We start from the raw sequence: 21,872 nt of genomic DNA on the forward strand, positions 1-21,872 counted from the left end.
GACACTACAGAGCAGATACTAGTATGGCATTTTGCATTTGCGACTTTACACTTGAAACATGTCACATTTTGAGGTCTTTATCAAGTGGCACAAGGCCACCCAGATTGTGAGGGTGAGGTCAGATTTTTTTTAACCCAGGCAATAATTCCCTAGAAGAAGGAAAGCTATAATGTTGTTCCTTTCACAGGCCGCAGGCACACTGTTTCCCATGGCAGCTACCTGGGGTTTCATGGACTCAAGTGGACATAGAGGACGTCAAGGTTTACAGTATCATTTCATAAGCAATTAGTGGCCTGGTCTAAGGCAGGACCAGCAACCATTATGTTCAAGTCATGGAGAATGGACCCAGGAGGTGAGGTTAGTAGAGGGATTGTAGACACCTCAGCAAACTCTTAAGGTTGACTTGGGGAGATTTCAGTGACTAAAGAGCTTGTGCCAAGTTAGACTGCAAAGATGGCTGTGCCTTATTTCAAAGGAATGAAGATCAGAACAGAAGGCATCTGTCCCCTCTGCAAGAGCCAAGCCTAGAGGTGTATCTGGAAGAGGACTGCCGAGGAAAGCAGAGCAGCCTCCTGCAGAGCTCTGAATCCCTGTGCTGCCGAGAGAGGCAGTTCCATGACACAACGGCACCTCCAGGGGAGGTGAAATGTGAGGACTGGGGTTCTGGTCCTGAGATGTCCCACCAGAAGCAACAGTTTGGGGGCACAGGCTTACGTCACTTTTTAAAGCAACTGTAGAAAGGAGAAACAGTGGGGTGGGTGGGTAGGTGACAGGAAACGGTGACCTACATGTTCATTCTACAGAATAACACTTTTTTGGACACAAAACAATGTGGTTGGTGTTGGCCAAAGGATCACTGTAGACCGTGGACATGGATCCCAGCTCAGGCAGCCGACAGTTATATAGCCATCCCTCACGCCCCCTCACTGTGGCATCATAGAATCTCCCCCCACCGTAAATGAGACAATGTGTAGTGCAAACTGAGCAGCTCCCCTGGTTCCCTGTGATCTCCATTGCCACACAAAAGGGAGAGCGAGTCTACTATTCTGGACAAGATTCCCACGGGCCTATTTGTCCCTCTCTTTCTGTTCTTTCTATAAAATGAGCACTTTCAATCATCATATAGTGGTTCCAGAAGTCAAAAAAAAAAAATTCTTCCTTGTTCCAAAAGCAAAGAGAGGAAGAATAAAGCCCATAGGAAGACCTATTGGGGCAATCTTCCTATTATGCAGCAGCCTTTCATCAGTCTTCAGAAGGACTCTGGGAACCATTGGGGAATTATGGGGAGCAGGGAGAGAGGAGCAAGTGAGACAGGAGGCTGTGAGGGCCGAAGGCTGGCAACCATGGTACATGCATCTCTGCAAATGTCACTGTGAAACCCACTAAGAGGTCTAACGCATAGACATTAATGGTTTTAGATTTCAAGTGTGGGAACCAGACAGTCTGTATTGGCTATGACAAACCACCGCCTGAAAATACTAAATGGGAAATTCCAGAAGTAAACCATTCATAAGTTTTACATTGCTTTTATTATAGTGTACTGTGAGTGTTTTGGTTTTGGTTTAGTGTTTTGGGTTAGGGTATTGGTTTTGTAGTCCAGGTTGTCTTCAGACTCATCGTGTGGTCCATGATGGCCCCAAACTCATAGTGACCCTCTACCTCAAGCCTCTGGAGTACTTGGGTTACAAGTGTGTACCACCATGCCAAACTGGTAATGTTATAATTCTTCCATTTTACCATTAGTTGTTAATCTCATGTTGTGTCTGATCCATAAGCTAACCCTCATCAAAGGTATGCACAGATAGTATTATGAGGTTTGGTACTATTTGTGGTTTCATATGTTCACTGGAGTCTTGAAACATATTCCTAATGGATAAACAAAGTGCTACATAATCGCTGAGACTGTGTAAGACACTACTTGTCTTGTTTGTATGTTGGTTAAATTATTTTGTCCAAGATCAACACAGCATCTCCGGGATTAGAACTCAGAACCTTTGGCTGTAAAGCCTGAGCTTTCTCTAGTGTTTAAGTATGGTTATAATGCGCAGCCACATGAAACCCAAGAGGACTTGCTGAGGCCGGAGGAGTGCCTGGGCAGCCACCTTCCTCCATTCACCTGTGGAATTGGGACCTTTCTGAGTCTCCTTCTCTGTCCTTCTCTTCCTGTTTATTCTCCAGCTGCCTTGTCCCAACTCTGCTCATTGCTTATGATACTTTATTTTTCCATCCACAGCAAAACAATTCACATCAAGGTAATTGATGATGAGTCGTATGAGAAAAACAAGAATTGCTTCATTGAGATGATGGGCCCCCGCATGGTGGATATGAGTGTTCAGAAAGGTGGAGTACCCTGTCCTCCACACTAACAGTGACAGTCTCCTCTCCTTCCTTTCTTCCTCTCTCCAATCCATTTCCTTCTCTTCCTCATTTACCTTCCTAGTTATTCCTCTTCTTGCTCTTTCACTTCTCTTTCTCTGACCTAACACCTGCAACCTGTCCCATGGTAACCATAGAGACATCTTCAAGAACCAATGGTAATTTTTTTTCTTGGGTGGTAAAATGAATATGGGTGAGTAGAGGGGAGGGAGGGAGAGAGAGAGAGAGAGAGAGAGAGAGAGAGAACCAGCCCACACTCTAAGAATATGATAAGTGAGATCCTCAGTGATGCAGTATAGAGGTAAGGACAGGTTGGTTTACAGACGAGAGGAACCATGAGAAACAGACTCTCAGATTTCCACAAATACAGCTGTTCTCAAGGCTGGGTTCCTGTCCCCGGAGATTGAGGACCAATATATTTGTATCATACTTCATCCCACTCTCCCAAAGAGCCCACAGAAGCCATCTTGTCTGCTACATCTCTGCCATTGAAGCTTATTTCTCCCCCTGACCTTGACTGAACTTAAACTATAGGTTTCCATCAAAGACCTCCTTGCCTTACTACACTCTCCCTGGTAAGAGGAGCTAGATATAGAGGCAGAGGGAGCAGCAGGGAGAGAATTCTTACCTAAGGGGAAGCTTTCCCAGCAATCCCATGAAATGCCTCAGAATCCACAGAGCTGTGAGCTTTCATCTGTGCTTTCCATCAGAATGTCCTTGTGTACCTCTGGCCTCCAATAAGAAGTCAGACCATCCTTCCTAGGTGTGTTCTGGAGGAGAAGCTGCTGGATTAGGGCTTGGTAAATCTTGGCTGACCAAGCCTTCATCATATCTCTCTAAGACAGGCCCATTCAGAACTCATGCAACAGTCCCTTTGGTAGCAAAACAGGCCTATGTCTTATAGACAGAGACGTTTCTGACCTCCAATCTCTCATTGACCAATGATATTTGTCTTTTGTCCACCCAACAAGGCATGAAAAAAAATCTTAAGTAAAATACACACACGCATATATATATATATACACTCATACACATATGTAAACATACTCACACACATATACATACACACATGTACATACATACATATACACACACACACACAAAGACAAGCTTGCTTTTATTTGTAACAGACAATCCACTGTGTTGATACCCAGAAGTAGACAGCCATCACCACAGCCTCATGTTCTGAACCCATGTTAGTCAGCATTTAGAATGTCAACTTGGGACATAGCATCCCTCTATGACAAGGATGTCAACAGTACAGGACTGTACTAATAGTACGAATAGTACAATAATTATACTAATAGTACAATCTGAATCATATTGAAGCTAACACTCACTTTGGTCCACATTCCAGACCTCCCTATGGAATAAAGAAAAAAATGAGAAAGTTAGTAGAATCCTTCCTCCCTTTTCCCCTATTCCCTCTCTCTCCCCCTCTCTAGTATCCCTCTTCATAAATACTTTCCTTTAAAATTTTTCTTAATGAGGCAAAAGAAGGGACTGGAGACCTGGGTTCTGTAGATGAATTGTTCATTGCGGATGGGCTCAGGATCACTCCCAATGAGCAGGTCATTTATTTGATGCCTAAAGAAATGCTACTGCCACCATGTGACACTAACAGAGTGTGCTGCCTGACTCACTTCCTATTAACCATTGGCAGAATCTAAAATGACTCCTCCCCACCATGACCCCAATCTTCCTTCCCACTTCCCTCCTTCTTCTTGGCTCCTTTTGCCCACTTGTCCTTGTCCTTGTGGTTTCCTTTCCCTCTCACCTATAAGAACAGCTATGACCAAGGAGACAAGAAAAGCTAAGAGCATTTTTTATAAAAGCATTTTTTTTTAATAAGACAACAATCCACTGTAGTTCTGCTGTCGGCCACCATGGCAGAACGGGGCTGCATGTGCCAAGAGTGATGGGAATGATTATTAAAGGCTGTGCTCAGATAAACGACCAACCTGCCCACCTAGTCGACACTCTCTCTCTTGTTGTCCCTACAGGAAAACCATAAGGGTTAAAATAGTAGATGAGGAGGAATACGAAAGGCAAGAGAATTTCTTCATTGCCCTTGGTGAACCGAAATGGATGGAACGTGGGATATCAGGTGTGAGATCCTTTAAAATCAAAACAACAACCAAGAAAAAGTCAAAGAGAAAAATGAAAGAAAGAAATTTAAACAAACAAGAAAACAATTTTTAAAAAGAAGTGACTATTTTTACCCCCGCCTTTTGTTCCCTTCTCCTCCTCCTCCTATTGACAAAAATGTCTATTACTTTCCCTCCTGTATTCTCGCTCTCACCCTGTTTCGGTGTCATCTCTGCCTTCTTAGCCAGAGTTTATTTCCATATTCCTCCTTTCCCTCCTTCTGGGCAGTACTGCAGCCTCAACTCCTCATTGCCCTAATGAGTTATTTCAGTATTATGCTATAATGATCCAATAATCCAACTGTTACCATCCTCTGCGCCTCCCCCTATTCTCTGTTCCCATACGATAGCCTGTCAATGTGAAAACTCCTTGGTGGGTGGGGAGGAGAAGAAAAAAAAGGAGTGTAATGTGTTGCATGTTTGTGCCCCTCTCTTGCCACCCCACACTATATCTGGGATTGACCGTGGGGGTGGGGTCTTGGAGAGAGCCTGGGACCCATGTTGCCATAATGCTTTGACCATTTTCTGTTGCATTCCTCAACCTATATTGAATGCTTGGCAAGCTATTCACTTGCAGAGTGGCTCACAGGCCTTTCTGCTCTTCCTGCAGGTAAGTGCATTATCTGGCTAGGCCATGGCATGGGGAGGTATACCAGTTGGCCATGGTCTCTGAGAGCTCTTTAGGAGAGAGCAGCCCTGCAACATGTAATTCAAAACTCTACTTCCTCCCTTTGACATCTCATCCACTCCATCCTACCTTTCATCATCATCTAAAGGAAGGTCCCTTGTGTAGGCTGCTTTGGTATAATGAAAACAGAAAACTGAAATTTTGTAAGAGAAAGTAAGTCATTTTAGGTTCAACCCTTCCCTGACCAAGTAGGCTCTAGAAAAGAACAGACGCTGGGCAAGGCCAGAATATTTATTTATGATTATCAAATAAAGGAACTCTAAATGGTATAATAGTGTTGATCACTGAGAGACAAGAGAAAGCTGGTGAACAGCTCATGGATGCCTGCCTTTGCTTAACATCTGCGAGTGAAGACATTGCTCAGAACTCAAGACACGTCTCACCTCTGCTTAGAGAAGTAGACCTCTACTCATTTTCTCAGGACATGAATCTCAACATCCCAGCTCAGACTTAAGGGACTGACAGTTGGCATTATTGCAACCAGGAAAATAGAAGGGAAATTTTCTGCATTTAATGAAAATTACCAGAAGCTACCACTTTGAAAGTGTTGGAGGAAGAGCTATGGGAATTCAAAAACGTCTGTTCATCTAGTAGGGGTGATCATGCTTTGGTGGTTTCATGTTCAACAACAGGGAATTACACTGACAGATGGAAGAGAGTGAGGTCAATAGAGACACTCCCAAAGCTCCTCTACAGGTGTTCTCCTCGAACTTGACGGTCACTTATCATCCACTGGAACTGTCTTCAGAATACAACACCTCTGTGCCAACACTGGTTTGGAGAAATCCAGCATTCAAGGATCAAAGCAAGCTCAATTTTCTGCTGACCGCTGGAGAGTGCCAGAAGAAAGAGAATCTCGTTCTATTGCCTCTCACACTGTATTTCAGCCTATCTTCTAGCCCTCACTTTTCCAAAATAGTCTCATAAATTGTCTCAGTGCCTGCCCTACCTCATTCCCATCACGTCCCCTTTGTGCACTGACTATACTGTGATTGACTGGAAACAAAAGATACCCAAGGCCCATGTGAGATAAAAGCAGATCATTGGATAGTGCAGATCATCTGAAAGGAAGGCAGAAGCTCCATGCAGGAGGAAGTGATTAGAATATCATCCATGCCTTTATTTTGCTATTAAAAACTGCTATTTTCTACTGCCCCTTGAATCCCCTACCAAATAGTAGGACAGGAACTGTCGTAGGATAGGCCTTTTTTTCTTCAGAAGACCTGGCTGAATGCAAATGGCTGCGGCTGCTCCCCATATGAGGTTACCCATTGGCACTGAATTCTTTAACCAAGATTTCAGGTAAATCCTTGTGAAGCCTAGTCCTAATTAGGGTGGAGGTAAAGAGACAAGGATTTCAGAAAACTCTTTGTGACATGCCCCCCAGATCTTCCCAGAGACCAAGGTGCCAAGATGGAAGTTTTCAGTAAGAAATGTGTGGCTTCTCCAGTCTCCTGCCCTATGGTCTAGGTCCCAGACTCTAAGGCATTAATTTTCAGTTTCTTCAGTTCTCTTTTGATATTGGCATCAGACCATGAGGTGAAAGGTTATAAAACCCAATTGTCTAGGTCCACAGTCAAATGAAAATCCATCCTGATTTGCAGGATGCCCTACTGTTTTCCGAGTGAGAGACAGTACAGTGGAAATTGCTTTTCATTATCACTGCTGTCTAGAAGAGACTTAGGCATTCAGGCTGGTGTTCTCTCTGCATGGTCAAAATGACAATTGAACTTTTTTTAAAGGATTGCTCTTGAAATAGGAGACTCTATTCTGAGCAAACACAACAGCCTTCAGAGGTGATAGTAAACGTTCTGCATGATCTGTGGTAGAGGAAAAAAGAGAGGGTGAGAGGGAATACAATTGCCCTGGCATGGAGGACACCCCAGAGTGTAAAAGTGAACTTGTTAGTAAGGATGATCAAGCATTTTGTTGTCAGGGATATTGGGTCAGTGCCAGGCCATAGGTAGTGTCCTGTGGGAAAGGAGATGCTTTCCAACAGTGGGGTCTGTTTCTTTCTCTTCTTTCCACATCCAGGGACACACCTTGTCAAGTGCCCCCAAAAGTTTCCTGAGTTATCTTCTTTCCCGATTGTCTCTGGGGTATCTGAGCAGGGATAAATAACTCTCACGTGACCCTGAGGATCAACACATAGGAAATCAAGGGAAACACCCTGACAGTAGTCAGTGACTCAACGTTGACCTACTTGTACCTCACAGATGCATCCATAACTGAGTTAACCCTCAGATTCATGAAGACAAGAGGCAGAGCACCCAGATCCCTGGGTGCACTCGTGTGCATTCAGCCTCCACTTGAACATAAAGGCCTGAAGTGCTCTTCATGCAGATCTATGGAAGGAGCAGAATGAGTTACCTCCCTTGCTGTCTTTATTAATGAAATGAGAATACCTATTGGCTAACTAGTTACCTTCTTGTTCTAAGTAGAAATAACTAGGAAAATCAACTGTTGCTCACCCACTCACACACCATGCAGATTTTGAATCCACATGCATCTTCGATGGCTATGAACATGGTGTTGTGGTCTCAAGCATGCATTGCATTCTTTGAGATTACTAGAAGAAGCAATTTGCAGACGTTCCCACAAATATACTCATATTCTCATTCCTTGTTAGTCTCCACCAAGGGTATATGGCAAGACGTTTTCAGACCTGGCAAGTGCCAAGGAGTGAGGGCTGTGCAGTTACACATCCGACCAGGATGAAAATGTGGTGTGAAATTCACAAGAATTCCTTTAGAGAGATTTAGCAAAAGCAAAGCTCTTCTTTCATGCAGTGAGTCTCTCCATCATTGGAAGCATCTGTCAGGTTTTCTTAGAGGCAAGAGAGTCCAGCACATGCAAAAATAAGCTGGAGACATCCTGTGTTGTGTATGGTTTTGACTCTGATTCCAAGTCCGTGCAGAGACTTTACACTTATCATCTCCCATCCTCATACATGTCTCGGTCTGACCGCCCCTCTGTTCTAGAGTATCTGAGATCCAGAGTTCACCTACCCTTTCTGAACAAAAAGACTATCAGTTGCCAAGATAGTGATCAACAAGGCTTTATTGAGCATTACTAAGTGCAGGGGCAAGACTAGACAGCTGCTACAAAATAGGAGTCCATGTTTCTGACTATGATACATCTATAAATCATTTGTGGAAACAGTCTAAAGGATGCATCTTTTCCTTATAGCATTCTTTCAGGGGAAAAAAAAAAACATCAAAGCTCTGGCCGTAATGGTAGCTAAGATACCATTTGTGACTGAAAAACTTATGGGCACTGGGAGGCAGAGCATGATTTGCTTGTAAGGCTAGGGCTAGGAATCAGATGTGAAACAGTATTCCACTCTTGCATACTGCGATCCGGAGCTCACATTCAAGCCCTTTGCTCCCCTTCAACTCTGGCAAGGTTGCAACTCACACACCCTGTTCATGATAACTGGGTCCCCGCTCCCTTTCAGACTGAGTCACAGTGATCACCTTCTCATGCCTCCATCTTAGCCCACGTGTTTTCAGGAAAGCGCTGGGGGGTAACTTTCTTGCAGCTGCTCGGCAGTCATTCCAGCTTCTCGCATTTCTTGCTGCTGCTGTCGCTGCGCATGCTCAAATGCTGCTGTCTGCATGTGTTCTTGAGCTCTTGCCGAGTAAGCCCACTGCCTTCCTTATGCTGCCTGGGGACAGAGCCTGGGGACACTTTCATGATGGGATCTTAATGCTCTTTCTTTTTCTTTCTTCCCTTTCCCTGGTATCCACTTGCAAACAGTGCTCCTGTTATCTCCAGGTAAGAGGTGTCTGTCTTTCCCCTCTTTTCTATTCTTACCAATGCCATTACTTGGTTTTCGATCAATGTCCATTACTATACTTAATAGGAACTATAGGGTCAAGATAACTTGACAGATCCTCCCAATGACTGAGAGACTCCTTACATAAAGTAATTGTGGGGAAGCAGATAATTCCTTGAGCGTCATTTTCATCAGTGAATATGGGAAAATGCATAGTTAGCTGTTAAAATAAAATTTGCCAAGAAGACTGCACATTTTCATCCTGGTAGGTCATAGGCTTCTTTGCATCTCAATTCACCTGCATCACACACACACACACACACACACACACACACACACACACACACACACGCGAATGATCCTGGAGATCTTCTAACTCATCACAGAGGAGACCTAAGTTGCTAGACTCAGATTCATTTCTCATATATCCTTGAAGTTACATACACTCCAAATAGTAAAACTATGTGTGGGTTCTGGATAAGACATTTATAGACTTTCTTTAAAGAGAGTCTCATTCAGAATTTAGATCCTGGGTAGGACATGGACCTACTTTGAGAGTAAGCTGGCAAGAGTAGAAGCCCTTTCTAAACAGCATCCAACCTCCTGACCAGAAAGAAAAGCAGCCCTCTGTGTCTGGCAGCATTGTACTCGATGTAGATGGAGTGGGCGTCACAAGACAATCTCAATATGTTTTAAAGGAATGTCTTACATTTCGTCTGTTCTTTGAACACAAACACACACAAAATAAAACCATTTAAAGAGGCAAAACTCTTACAGAGTGCACTGGTACTCCAGGTTGCCTTCAGGCCATCCCTTGGGATTAGGAAGAGGCAATAAATGTAATAAGATTGTTTGCCTCCTTGGAGCCTTAAGCAAAAAGTGCACATAGTTAATGTGTATTCCTTCTGTGAACACATTGCTATGGCCTCTTTATCTTCTTGCTTATTTTATGCCGATAGGATATTTTATGCTCTATGCTCTGCACTCTGCTCCCAATATGTTTTCTTTCATTTTCTCTCTGCTCATACTACCCAACATGAATATTTTCGGGTTTCTTTGTTCCAGGTCTTACCTTCACTTCCTAACACACATATCTGGATTTGGTTTAAGTTTTGTTATACTTTTAACATGCTTTATAAGTATAAATGAAGAGGGGGCATCCTACACCTTTCAATCTGTAGCCCTCTGGTTCGGGAGCCCTTTGTCAGGCTTTATATCTACCAGAAATCTCAGGTTTTGATTTTGATCTTCCTGAGAGGACGGGCCAACATGATTAACAGCGCCTGGTGATGAAAGAGAGTATGTTCATTCTGGACTACTGCACCAAGTTCAAGGGCCTTTGACTGAGAGCCCTGGCCATACCAATGCTTCTTTGTGGGGATGCCTGCAGAGTATTCACAGTCCATCCTTGCCTAACCTGAAGGCTTTCTGTTCATCCAATATTTGTCCAATTTTCTGTCTTATTTATATTCCATCTCCTACCCCGCCTCTCTCCCTTTCTATTCCTAGAACGGAGAGTTTGTTCAGTCAGCCTGAATATCAGTATCACCTCTCTTTGTTCTTTTCACTTGAGATTCTGAGGAGCAATCAGAATCATTATTATTCGTCTTTCAAGTTTGGGACTTGATTAAATTAACTTCACTTGAACTTAAAGTAATGACCATTATGCAAAAATTAGAAAAAAAGAGAGGACTGTTGACAGGACATTAAGTCAAAGTTTATAGAAAGGTGTGTGTGTGTGTGTGTGTGTGTGTGTGTGTGTGTGTGTGTAGAGAGAGAGAGAGAGTTAACAAACATAAACAGAGTGTTTCTGTGGGACTGTGGGTGACTTTAGAGGATTGGTTATTTGTCAAAGAGATTTCTGCAAAAGGCTATATAGAAAAACTGATTGTCACCACAGGGGTGGACAGGTCAGCAGGTAGATCAATAATATGCCAGATGGATATAGTGCTAGATTGATAGCTAGACAAGAGGTTAGACAGGTATATTTATGTGTCACTGGAGAGCTCATTATACTGGTATAACATTCTCTTGGCACATGTAAAGTATGACATGAGGGAACTGGGGAGGGAGGAGCAGGATAACACTGTCATTGCCGAGACAAACAGTGTGGTACGATGCCAAAGCCAGAAAGAAGGGGAAAGAGACTCCTTTTTTTAAGGAGTCTCTCTGTCTTCTCTGAGGGCTTTTCCCCAAAATGCCTTGCAGTTCAGTTTCTAGGACTGCTGTCGTTGAAAATACCCCCAGCGCATTCAGATTCCCAGATTTGCCTTCAGAATGAACTCATCAGAGACCCATATTAAATGAAGTAAGTGAGGTGAGGCTGCTAGAAAAGATCATCCAGCTTGAAAATACAAAAAAAGAACAGAGAATAAGTGAAAGGCGCGTGATCCACCGCAAACAATGCGTGTACCACCACCACCACCACCACCACCACCCCCAAGGCTCAGAGAACATTGTGGAAGAGGAGCAAGAAGACTACAAGAGCCAGAGGATAAGAAGGGCTGTAGAAGGCCATCTCCTGGACATGGTAGGGCCATTCTAACCATGAACTCAATGCAGCTGCACTACCGTGTCTGCAATGAGTCCACACAAGGATGAATCTGTCAACAACAGCCAAACCTGGAAGGTAAAGGAACTCAAAAGGACCTTCCCAACCTGCAGCACTGGAGACCACATTAGTCCCTGGGAACTATAGAGTCCCTGATGCCATTGAGTAACCCCACTGGTGAGCTCACAAGTCTCCAGTGGAAAGTTCCAAATTCACTGTTAGGCAGATGGACCATTAAACTCACTGGTTCTCAAAATAAAACTAAAATGTGTGACTATGGAATGGAGACTTGTAAGGTTTAGAGAGGCTTGATAGAGGTAATGGGGAGGGTGGGAGGGGCCCAGATCCATTATAATGCATTACACATGTGTGAGAAAATGTCAGAGCACACATGTGACAATAAAAAAAGGCCTATTTTCAAGAAATACCAGAGCTAGGATGGTGCAGCACCACGGACAGCTCCCAGACAGTATCAGGGATCACGTTCTCATTGGTTGTAGAAACGTGGAGCCCAGCAGCCAGCTCAGACACTGGAGCCTGCTCGCTATCAACTGCCCTTATTCAGGTTAACGAAGAAAATCTTCATATAAGTCTTTCTGCCTAGTAACACCTATCCTTGGTTTATAGTCTTTTTCCTGAGTTGTTTTCGTTGCAACCTCCAGGACCCAAGTTTCTCTGCTCCTCACTTCACTGATTCCTCAGTTACAGAAAATAAATAAATAAAAGACTTTCTTGGCCTCTGACCCATTTTGTCCTTGGGATTATCCAAGGACTAGAGGATTCCTGTGGGAGGTTTACTGTGTGGAATGAAAGCAATTAAGGAGCTGAATAAAAGAACTAATTGAATGTGAGACTGTGGACTTGGATGGGGAGATGTCTAAATGAGCTCTGAAAGAAACGGGCTGCCAAGAGTGATTTTCTAATCAAAGGGGAATAAAAAGATTCAATCTCTATTTCACTCTAATCCAGAAAACATGTCTTCATGGTGAAGCGGCTGTAAAATAGACTCACTTACTGAAGTGGGAAAACGGCTTAAATGTTCAGCATGAGAAGAAACCATTGGTAAATGATGCAAGATGCTGAACAACTCGGAGAAAGCTTATAAAGAAAATAAAGAAAGAACTTTGTTCTATTTTTGTATATATATGTATGTATATGTATCATTCATATTTCAGAAGAAATGTCTCTGCCTTGTAAAGAAATCCTGGGGGATCTGTCATCAGAACACCATGAAGTTTCTCGGAACGCTGTCCAAGTTTCTCACTGTGAGGATGTTATTCACTGTGCGAAAATGGAGATATCTCTGCGAAAGCACTGCTTACTCTTTCATAGATGAGACAGTGCCAACGATGTTGAAAACAGATGCTAATGGAAGCCAGTAGTCAATGTCTTTGGATTCGTGTATCTTCCAGAACTCTTACATGAAGCAGTAGGCAATCACACCCAGCAATTCAAAATAGTTAAAGATCAAGAGATATGGCCTTTCTTCCTAGCTCTGCAAACACTCCCCAAATGGCTTGGGAACTTCATTTGGTGCCATTCATTGAAAATTCTTTGGGTCAGATTGCCCGCCCAGGAAGAAAACAGAAAGATAAATGCTCATCTCAGGACAACAGGAGCCTGTTCACGGTCCCATCACAGAATGTTCAGCACTTAATAGAAAGAGACATTAGTAATGCCCAGTCCCTGCTCTTGAGGGCTTCTTGCTTTGCTCATGAGACTGCTCATGTCTCTCTGAGCTATAAAGTTCTGGAGGATGGAAAAGGCACTAAAGCTAGTCTGATGTTTCTTTTGTTGCAGAGGTGACAGACAGGAAGCTGACTGTGGAGGAAGAGGAGGCCAAGAGAATAGCAGAGATGGGAAAGCCAGTATTGGGTGAACACCCCAAACTTGAGGTCATCATTGAAGAGTCCTATGAGTTCAAGGTCAGACCATCAGTGAGGTCTAATGAACATAAGCTATGAGACTTTGTTCTAATTTCACCACTAAGAATGTGAAATAGAAACTGAACAAACCACTTACCCACCCCTGGTCTCAGTTTTCCATTTATAACAATTGACAAGTGTATGCTAGGAATACTACAGGGAAACGTGATAAAGAATATGAAGTAAGTAGAGAAGGAAATCCTTAGGTGTGTCGACACAATTGTTTAAGTGTATGTCTTAAAGATACTAAAACGCACTACTGCAGAGCAAAGCTTATTAACATCTTATTCTATAGTTACATTTCAAGCCAGGTGTGGTGTGGGCCAAGCCCTTTACTCCCAGGCCTGTGAGGCTGAAGCAGGTGGGTCTCTATGAAGCCTGGTCTACACAGAGAATTTTGCGACAACCAGAGCTACATAATAGAGAGACCCTGTCTCAAAAAGACCACACACAAAGAAAAAGCCCTCTATACTTACATTTCTCTGAACACCCAATGTCAGAATACACAACCAAAGAAAAGGAATCTAGGGGGATTTCCAAGAAGGCATCATCCAAGGCTGCCTCATGTGAAAGTTTTAGAACCCCTGAAATTCAGGGTATCTTTCATTCCTTTGTAACACAGGGGGCCTCATTGCTTCTGATAACTCTAACCTCATGATTCCAAGTTGTTCTCTCCATGACAGAGTACAGTGGATAAGCTGATCAGGAAGACAAACCTGGCATTGGTTGTGGGGACCCATTCCTGGAGGGACCAGTTCATGGAAGCCATCACTGTTAGTGCAGGTAAGGGGGTCCTCAAGATAGCCTTGCTAGGAGTGCAGCAAACTCTCAAGAAAGATCATGCCCCCCCTAGCGTCTAATCATTTCCCAGGAGAGCTCTAATGTATGTCTTCCTAGCTGTGGCCCTAGATGCTTACCTGCCTCACTGGGTAAAAAACAATGAGAGCAGGTGCATCTGGCTCCCACCCTGATCCTGCTGTGTGAACTAGTGCAAGCATCCCCTCTGCAGTCAGTGTTCTTCTCCCTAAAGAGAACAGCTGTCACCTTTCTCAGAAAGACAAGTACGAAGCATGTCCATGGGAAGCTCTAGTTTCCACCATTCCTTATGGTTTGCTTTCCTCTTTCTGTAAAATGAAAAATAATCCTGCTTTAGAGAACTGGATAAGACGAGTTAGCAAATGTGCTTTGCATTGACCCCCTAACTAATCTCTGCCCTAGATGATTTCTTTGACATTTATAGCAGAATCACACCATACTGTCCCTAGCCTAGGCAGAAGTCCCAGGTGCCTGCAGATGTGTTGGAGTGAAGATGGACAGGGTCTCCCAACTGCCCCTGGATTGTCTCTCAGCAACACTATAGTTCTCTCCAACTGACAAGCACTACTGGCCTTGTCTTTTTCCATGAGGTTTTGTTGTCATAGCAACCCACAGGGTCATATCCCTAAGGCCCAAAAGCCAGAGCAAAAGCACAGCCAGGAAGAGAGGCTGGCTGCCGCTGCTGCCCTGCTTTCTCATCCATTCTGCTATGTCCCTTCTGATGACCTGACTGTGCCCCTCAAGGGACAACAAAGGGAATGCAGGCCATGTAGTCTACCCTCTTTACAAAGGAGGGAACTGAAGCTCAGAAACTACAGGTAAAGTACCCCAGGCTAAGATTTCTTTCATTTAAAATTGAAAATAGAACCTGGTTTCCTGACTTCTGCTCTTTTCAAACTAAGGCAAATTTTCTCCTGGATACATATGGGCACATGTACCCATAATTCCTAGCAAGGATGGTCAGAGACCATCTGCCCCATGGGATATCTGAGAGATGGTACCGACTCTCTGGTCTACCTCCATGATCTGAAATGGCAGCCATACCTCTGGGGGTGGACAATGACAGAATTACGATCGCTGTAGACAGGTTAGAAAACATGAGAGGGATCCCATTGGCACCCAGTGAAGGTGAGGAAGCACACGGCAGTTTTGTTTTCTTTGCCTAGAACATCAAATACAGCCTGTCTCTCTACCTTTTTCTTTCTTCTCCACCCTCTTGTCCTCCTGTTTTTCCACCCTGCCTCTTACTCCCCATTCTCTATTCTTTTCCTTTATTCCACAGCTTGCTCGCTTTCTCCCATGCTCACTTAGCACCGTGAATTTAAACTAACCGGCAACCACATAACCAAATATTTTCCCCATTTCCCAGCTGTTTATCTGGTGCCCACAGCCTGTTTCTCACCTGCTGTCTAGAGAGAGCTGAACCCCCATTCTGGCCTAGGATGCTTGTGTTGTGGGTTGGACATGACTTTTTCGTGAATGAAGATCTGACATCCCTTCCCTTTCTCAAGCCTGTTTATCTTCTCTCCAGCAGGGGATGAGGATGAGGATGAATCTGGAGAGGAGAGGCTGCCATCCTGCTTTGACTATGTTATGCACTTCCTGACAGTCTTCTGGAAGGTGCTTTTTGCCTGTGTGCCCCCGACAGAGTACTGCCATGGCTGGGCCTGCTTCGTGGTCTCCATCCTCATCATTGGCATGCTCACCGCCATCATTGGAGACCTAGCCTCTCACTTCGGCTGCACTATCGGTCTCAAGGATTCAGTCACAGCTGTTGTGTTCGTGGCATTCGGCACTTCTGTGCCAGGTGAGAGTGAGAGGTGCTTATGTTTGCAAAGAGGCTATTCCCTGGTTCAAAACACTGCCTCATCTCAGACCGGAAGCAATAGGCAGGTGCTACTGTTAAATCCTTGCCCTGGCTCATCAAAACCTTACTAGACAGGGAAAACGGGTCTACCAAAGATGTGGTACCTGACCAAGTAAGCTTTTATGTTAATAAGACACAAGCAAGTAATCGCATACATATAATAATGTTCTTCCATTTGCCTCTGGCAGCCTATAAGAGATTAAATATCAGTCTGCTTATAGATATCCCTATGGAAATATCTACAATCCCTTGTTCCTATGGTTACCTATGAAGTCAAAATGACTCCTATCCGAACAGGTATAAGAACTTGAGTGAGATTCATCCTTTTGTGTGAGGAGTTACAGGCTCTTAATCTTCTTCTAAATATCCAAAGGCAAACTTCAATTAAGCATTCATTAATTCACTTAGTAAGCTAATGTTGACCGAACTCGTGTGATATCTGATACTGTGTGGTGCTGGTGGCAGATCTATTATGTGAGTCAAAGCAGACATATTTCTTTCTCAGCCCTTGGCTAAAAATCTAGCAAAGGAGAGTAGACTCAACTAATTTAAAACCATCTTAATAATTTCTACGAAGTAAATGTGTTAAGCAAGGAATGCTGGGTTAAGCTGAGTCATCGAAGGTCCTATGAAAACCAGGCCTGAATGACAAGCAGTAGGTAGCAGGGCCAGGATCCCTACTTAATTCAGTCTGAGTCGCATCTGAACTCTGACCATTTGCTATCTTCAAGTATTTGGGCTGAATCTCACCAGGCAGGGGTCTACAGGGTGAACCAAGGGCAACCTTCCTTGTATAAAAGAAAAAAATACCCTTCTGAATATCAGTTACACCTATTAATTTCTGCAGCATGGCTATGACAAAAATCCCAAGAGAAAAAAAGTTAAAGAGGGAAGGATTCATTTTACTCACAGTTTTGGGGATGCCAATACAGCATGTCAGGAAGAGCTAGACATGATGAAGAAAAGAAATTCACATCAAGGTTGACAGGAAACAGAGAAAGAGAGTATAGGAAAGGGCCCTAGGCAAGCTACAAGGCCCACAAAATGTCCCACAGTGAGCTACTTCCCCAACTAGAGCCCTCCTTCCCTTAACTACCTCCTAATATTGCCATCATACTATGACTGTTAGTGAATCTGTCCATTCTTTGAGTCACAACCCTTAGGATCCAGTAGTCTCTGGAAACTTCATCACAGACACACCCAAAGGGGTCCTCTACCAATCCCCTGGATAATTCTCCATCTAACCAAGTTGATACTCAAAATGAAGTATCACTATATCCACACAATATATCGTCACACTATATCCACACAACAGTCCAGGAAATCCTTCTTCTAAAAGCTCAGCACAGACTGGCGGTTAGGGGAATGCTTTGTGTATGAGTGATCCCTGAGGTCCAGCTATTATGGAAGTGAATCTGTTGATAAGAAATAGGATGGTGCCTGAAGCTTTTCAGGTGAGCTGCCCTGCGCTCACTGTTCTCCATGCCTTGGTATACCTAACCCATCAGAGGTAACAAAGCAGATGTGAGGGGAGAAGACATGTGGAAAAAGATAACCAAGGAGAAGAGCCAAATTAGAAGGTTATAGTCAAGATGGAGCAAAAAAAAGCTTACTCTACGAGATCTAAGAGATTTGGCAACAATGAGATGTCAGGATATACTGGGTAGAGAGATAATTTGGGGTGTTTCCAAGGCCTGAAAATTGGTTCAGAAAGCAACAGACAGCACTGAGGCTTTCAGAAGAATATGCTATGGTCTGTGCCTCTGATTTCATGGCTTTTGATGAAGCTTTTGGGGTATGGGACAATATTATGGGAAGGGTCCTTCCACTGGGATTTTATTGTCAAGTCTTCAGCTGACTTAAGTGATCTTGAGTAGCTGCCCTGGTCCTTATTTTTCTGAACACATGGGCATCACTCAGTCACTTTCAGGGTTAAGTGGGTACATGGTTCACATGACAGTTACAACCTGGCACCAGCCCAAGCTGATTCCCAGGATGTGAAAGTTCCCTGGGCAGATGTTATGAAATGACTGCGTCTTCTCTGCTGAAAACATAGTCAGTGGGACATGATACGCCGTCTTGGTAAGTACTGAGATAAGAATAGCTCTTCGAAAGCTTCGGATACCTACAGATGAGGATCAGGAACCCCCGATCCATAATTGGGTATGCTCAAGGCTACGCAGCTCCTGAGTGGCAGGGCTGGACGTGGCCCCTTTGCCCATGCTGCCAAGCTGCCAGTATGGGATACTCAAAGCCAGGCCCTGCGCATCCCAGCCTCACACAGCTCCTATTTGTCTCTGTTCTTTTCCAGACACGTTTGCCAGCAAAGCTGCTGCCCTGCAGGATGTGTATGCAGATGCCTCCATTGGCAATGTCACCGGCAGTAATGCTGTCAATGTCTTCCTGGGTATTGGCTTGGCCTGGTCCGTGGCCGCCATCTACTGGGCCATGCAGGGACAAGAGTTCCATGTGTCGGCTGGCACTCTAGCCTTCTCTGTCACTCTTTTCACCATCTTTGCATTTGTCTGCCTCAGCGTGCTCTTGTACCGTCGGCGGCCCCACCTGGGTGGGGAGCTCGGAGGTCCTCGTGGCTGCAAGCTAGCCACAACGTGGCTCTTTGTGAGCCTGTGGCTCCTCTACATACTATTTGCCACACTGGAGGCCTACTGCTACATCAAGGGGTTCTGAACCGCCAGAACATGACCTCCACAGGGCAGGCCTAGGACTTCTCCTAAGAGAAGGGCACTTTTCCTCGCCAACCTTTCCAGGTTGGGCAGCCCTGGAGAGGATGCATCAGGACCCGAGCCCCAGGAACTTCACCTGACCTAGGCCCTGGCACTACACAGAAAGCAAACCTACCCGATCCAATGGAATGACGGAGACACCCACTGTCCAGAATATTTCATTAAAAACAAAACAACAGCAACAAACCCACCTCTACCCCATCCTCCCATTCACATCCCTGAGCTTCTTCTTCTCTTCCACCACATCAATATTCCTTTTGACTCTAGCTCCCCCCCAAGGGGCAGGACTTCCCCTGTCTCCAGGAAGATGCATCGAGACTCTCATTCAGCTGTTGGGGTGTGAGAATAGGCCATCTCTGCATGGCTGGTATGGGGTGCTCCTTTCATCGCATTGTCGTTGTGGTCGGTTTCATTTGCCTCCCAGGTTTCACTTCCTGTCTTATCTTTTCTTTCTGAAGTTAGTGACAAAGGGCCCTGAGGGAACTCCATGTCTGAGCAACAGGCGGAGGCATGGACTTGCTGGCACACACCCTCCTGCTGTCACAAGGCTGCTGCTGTCCCTTGACTCCAACTCAGGGTGCAGGAGGAGTTTCATCTGCTTGCATTGCCATCAAACCCAAGTCACAGAGGGATCACCCTCTTCTTGGTGGAAGCCATTCTACTTCTCTGTGCTGTGTGTCAGCCCCTGTGTGTGTGCCCTCCCACAGACAGAGACTTTGGAGCAGGAAAAAAAAAAAAGTTCCATGTTGACCAAGGGCATCGGGAGAAACAAATGGGAAACACCTCTCCAACGTTTGGGGGTTTGTGCCTAAGGTGGGAGAGAAGGAGGTGTTTGACTTGGGAGGTCTCTCAGGGAGTGGATCATAGTTTAGGAGTCAGTGTTTCTGGGGAATGTCAGTGCCATCACCCCTCCCTCTCGAATGCACCGTACTCAGAAGGCTGAGAAGGTTTCTTGACGTGATGTGGGAATTAAGAGATTTGTCAGAGAACAGGGGCCTCTTTCCTCCCCCGGCCTTCAAGCCCACTTTTGAAAGCATGTTCACAAGGTAGGAACTGGAATCTCTCATCTCCCCATGTTCCTGCTTGTTTTTAAACCTCAAAAGTCTCTCTCTTCCCAGCCTGGGGGGGGGGGAATTTGTTATACCCCACCCCCAAGGAATCCAAGTCATCACATTCCTAAGGAGCCCTGGCTTCTAGAAAGCAAAAACTGACACACTGACACCCCCACCTCCCAGACCTTTTCCCAGTGTATTTTGAAAAGACTTGGGTTTAACACAAACACACATACACACACACATACCACATACACACACACCATACAAAACTGCCCACGGGTCTTGAGGCTTTCTGCATTGACATAAATACATTTTCTAAGAAAGAAAAACGAAATTAAAACAACACCTGTTTAATTTTAAACACATTTTTTTAAGAAAAAAAATAAAAAAATAAAACAGTGCTCGTGTCCTAAGCTATGTTGACAGTTGCCAGTGGAAATGTTGGGTTGGTTCAAAAAAAATTAAAATTAAAATAAAAGGTCTACCTATATGTCTCTACACACAGCCTGCTTCTCCCCATGTTTCTTCAATGAGTGGTCTGGGGATCACCTTGGATATCTGCTTTGAATTGAAGGTGTCATCTCACATTGCAGGTGCTAATGTGCTAGACATAGGTTTTTTGTTGTTGTTGTTGTTTTTTAAGCAAAACATGTCCAGGGAAATGTTACCTGTCACAACCCAGAGGTGAAGAAGCTAGAGGGCGGGCCATAAGGATTGTGTCGATAGCAGTGAGGGAGCATTTTTTTTTTTTACCGGAAGGGCACAGCAGGGCAGGGCTTTGACTAGAAAGACATATTTAGCCACTGCTCCCACACGCAGACTCTGAGCCAGCATTCACCACTCATTCACGAATCCTCATTGGCTCAGCACTCATTCAAAATTGCTGCTGTGAACACCTTCCACGCGCTCCAGTTACGTTCTGGGGACACAATAAAGATTTAGTTCTTGACCACAGGAAAGTCACAATTGAGGAGATGAAGTCAAAGTCCTTTCAATAATACAGTGTCTTTGAGCTCCAAGCAACAGGGACCAGTTAAAGATGGTTCTCCAATGAGAGAGGCAGCATTGGGATGCCTGCTGGGGGAGGGGATTGTGTAGCGCAGGCTCAGGAAGCCCTGAAGAACCAAGACTGCCTTCCCTGCCTGCCTGCCATCCATGTGCCCTCTCCCGTCCTTGCTTCTTTGACTGTGGAGCCCTTCCCCTCCCCTCATCTCCCTGGGGGTTGCCTTTGCTTTGCCTGTGCCACAGTCCAGCACAGTTGACAGCCCTAATGTGAGCTCAGGGCATCACAGCTCCACTCCACAGAACTAACTGACACTTTCTACTGGGGATTGGAGAGCAAATTTACAATTGATAAAGTACAATTAATTTCCAGTACCCAGAGGGACATTTGTAGGAGGTAGAGATGTTTGTAGAAGGCTGCCTTGGTGTGTGTGTGTGTGTGTGTGTGTGTGTGTGTGTGTGTGTGTGTGTGTTAGTGCCCCTTCCAGAGTTAAGCAGTGCAAGGACCTTATGAAGCTTGTAAACGATTGGGTACAAACACAAAAGGTCCTGTACCACAGGTGCTCTGAGTGTGGGATGAAGAGAGGTCCACAGAACACAGCAGTTAAATCGCTGACTTGGCCTAGAAGAATTGAGAAGAGCCTCACCAGGAGTGGGCTCCTGAAGCAAAACTAAATGGTAGTTTACTTTGGTGAAAGGACTCAGCATTAGAAGACAGACAAAAGGAAGCAGCTTGCCAGAAGACATAGGACCAGCTGGGACCTTGGCATGGAGGTCAAGAAGGAGAAATGCAGGTGGATGCCAGCTGTGACCGGTGTGTGCATCTGAGAAAAGCTGAGGTCAAGGAATGGTCTTGTGTTGATGCCAAAAGGAAAGGAATGGAAAGAAAATTTCACCACCACAAAAAAAAAAAAAAAAAAAAA

At 44.6% G+C, this 21,872-nt stretch overlaps 1 protein-coding gene across 3 annotated transcripts in view; it reads left to right on the plus strand.

Moving 5' to 3' along the window:
- The window catches only part of Slc8a3 (solute carrier family 8 member A3), a 103,800-nt gene extending 83,359 nt beyond the window's left edge, over positions 1-20,441 (plus strand). The window contains exons 3-8 of one of the 3 annotated variants that reach the window (XM_055595390.1): positions 4,380-4,483; positions 8,971-8,988; positions 13,341-13,465; positions 14,149-14,248; positions 15,813-16,088; positions 18,460-20,441. In XM_055595390.1, the coding sequence (XP_055451365.1) occupies positions 4,380-4,483; positions 8,971-8,988; positions 13,341-13,465; positions 14,149-14,248; positions 15,813-16,088; positions 18,460-18,836 (1,000 nt within the window). In that variant the 3' untranslated portion in view covers positions 18,837-20,441. The remainder of the gene's footprint in view (positions 1-4,379; positions 4,484-8,970; positions 8,989-13,340; positions 13,466-14,148; positions 14,249-15,812; positions 16,089-18,459) is intronic. The other 2 variants (XM_055595392.1, XM_055595393.1) reach the window with 2 other exon arrangements.
- The last annotated feature ends 1,431 nt before the right edge of the window (positions 20,442-21,872 follow it).

Source organism: Psammomys obesus, unplaced genomic scaffold, assembly GCF_907164565.1.
Source record: "Psammomys obesus unplaced genomic scaffold, mPsaObe1.curated_primary_1811, whole genome shotgun sequence".
NCBI classification, from domain to species: domain Eukaryota; kingdom Metazoa; phylum Chordata; class Mammalia; order Rodentia; family Muridae; genus Psammomys; species Psammomys obesus.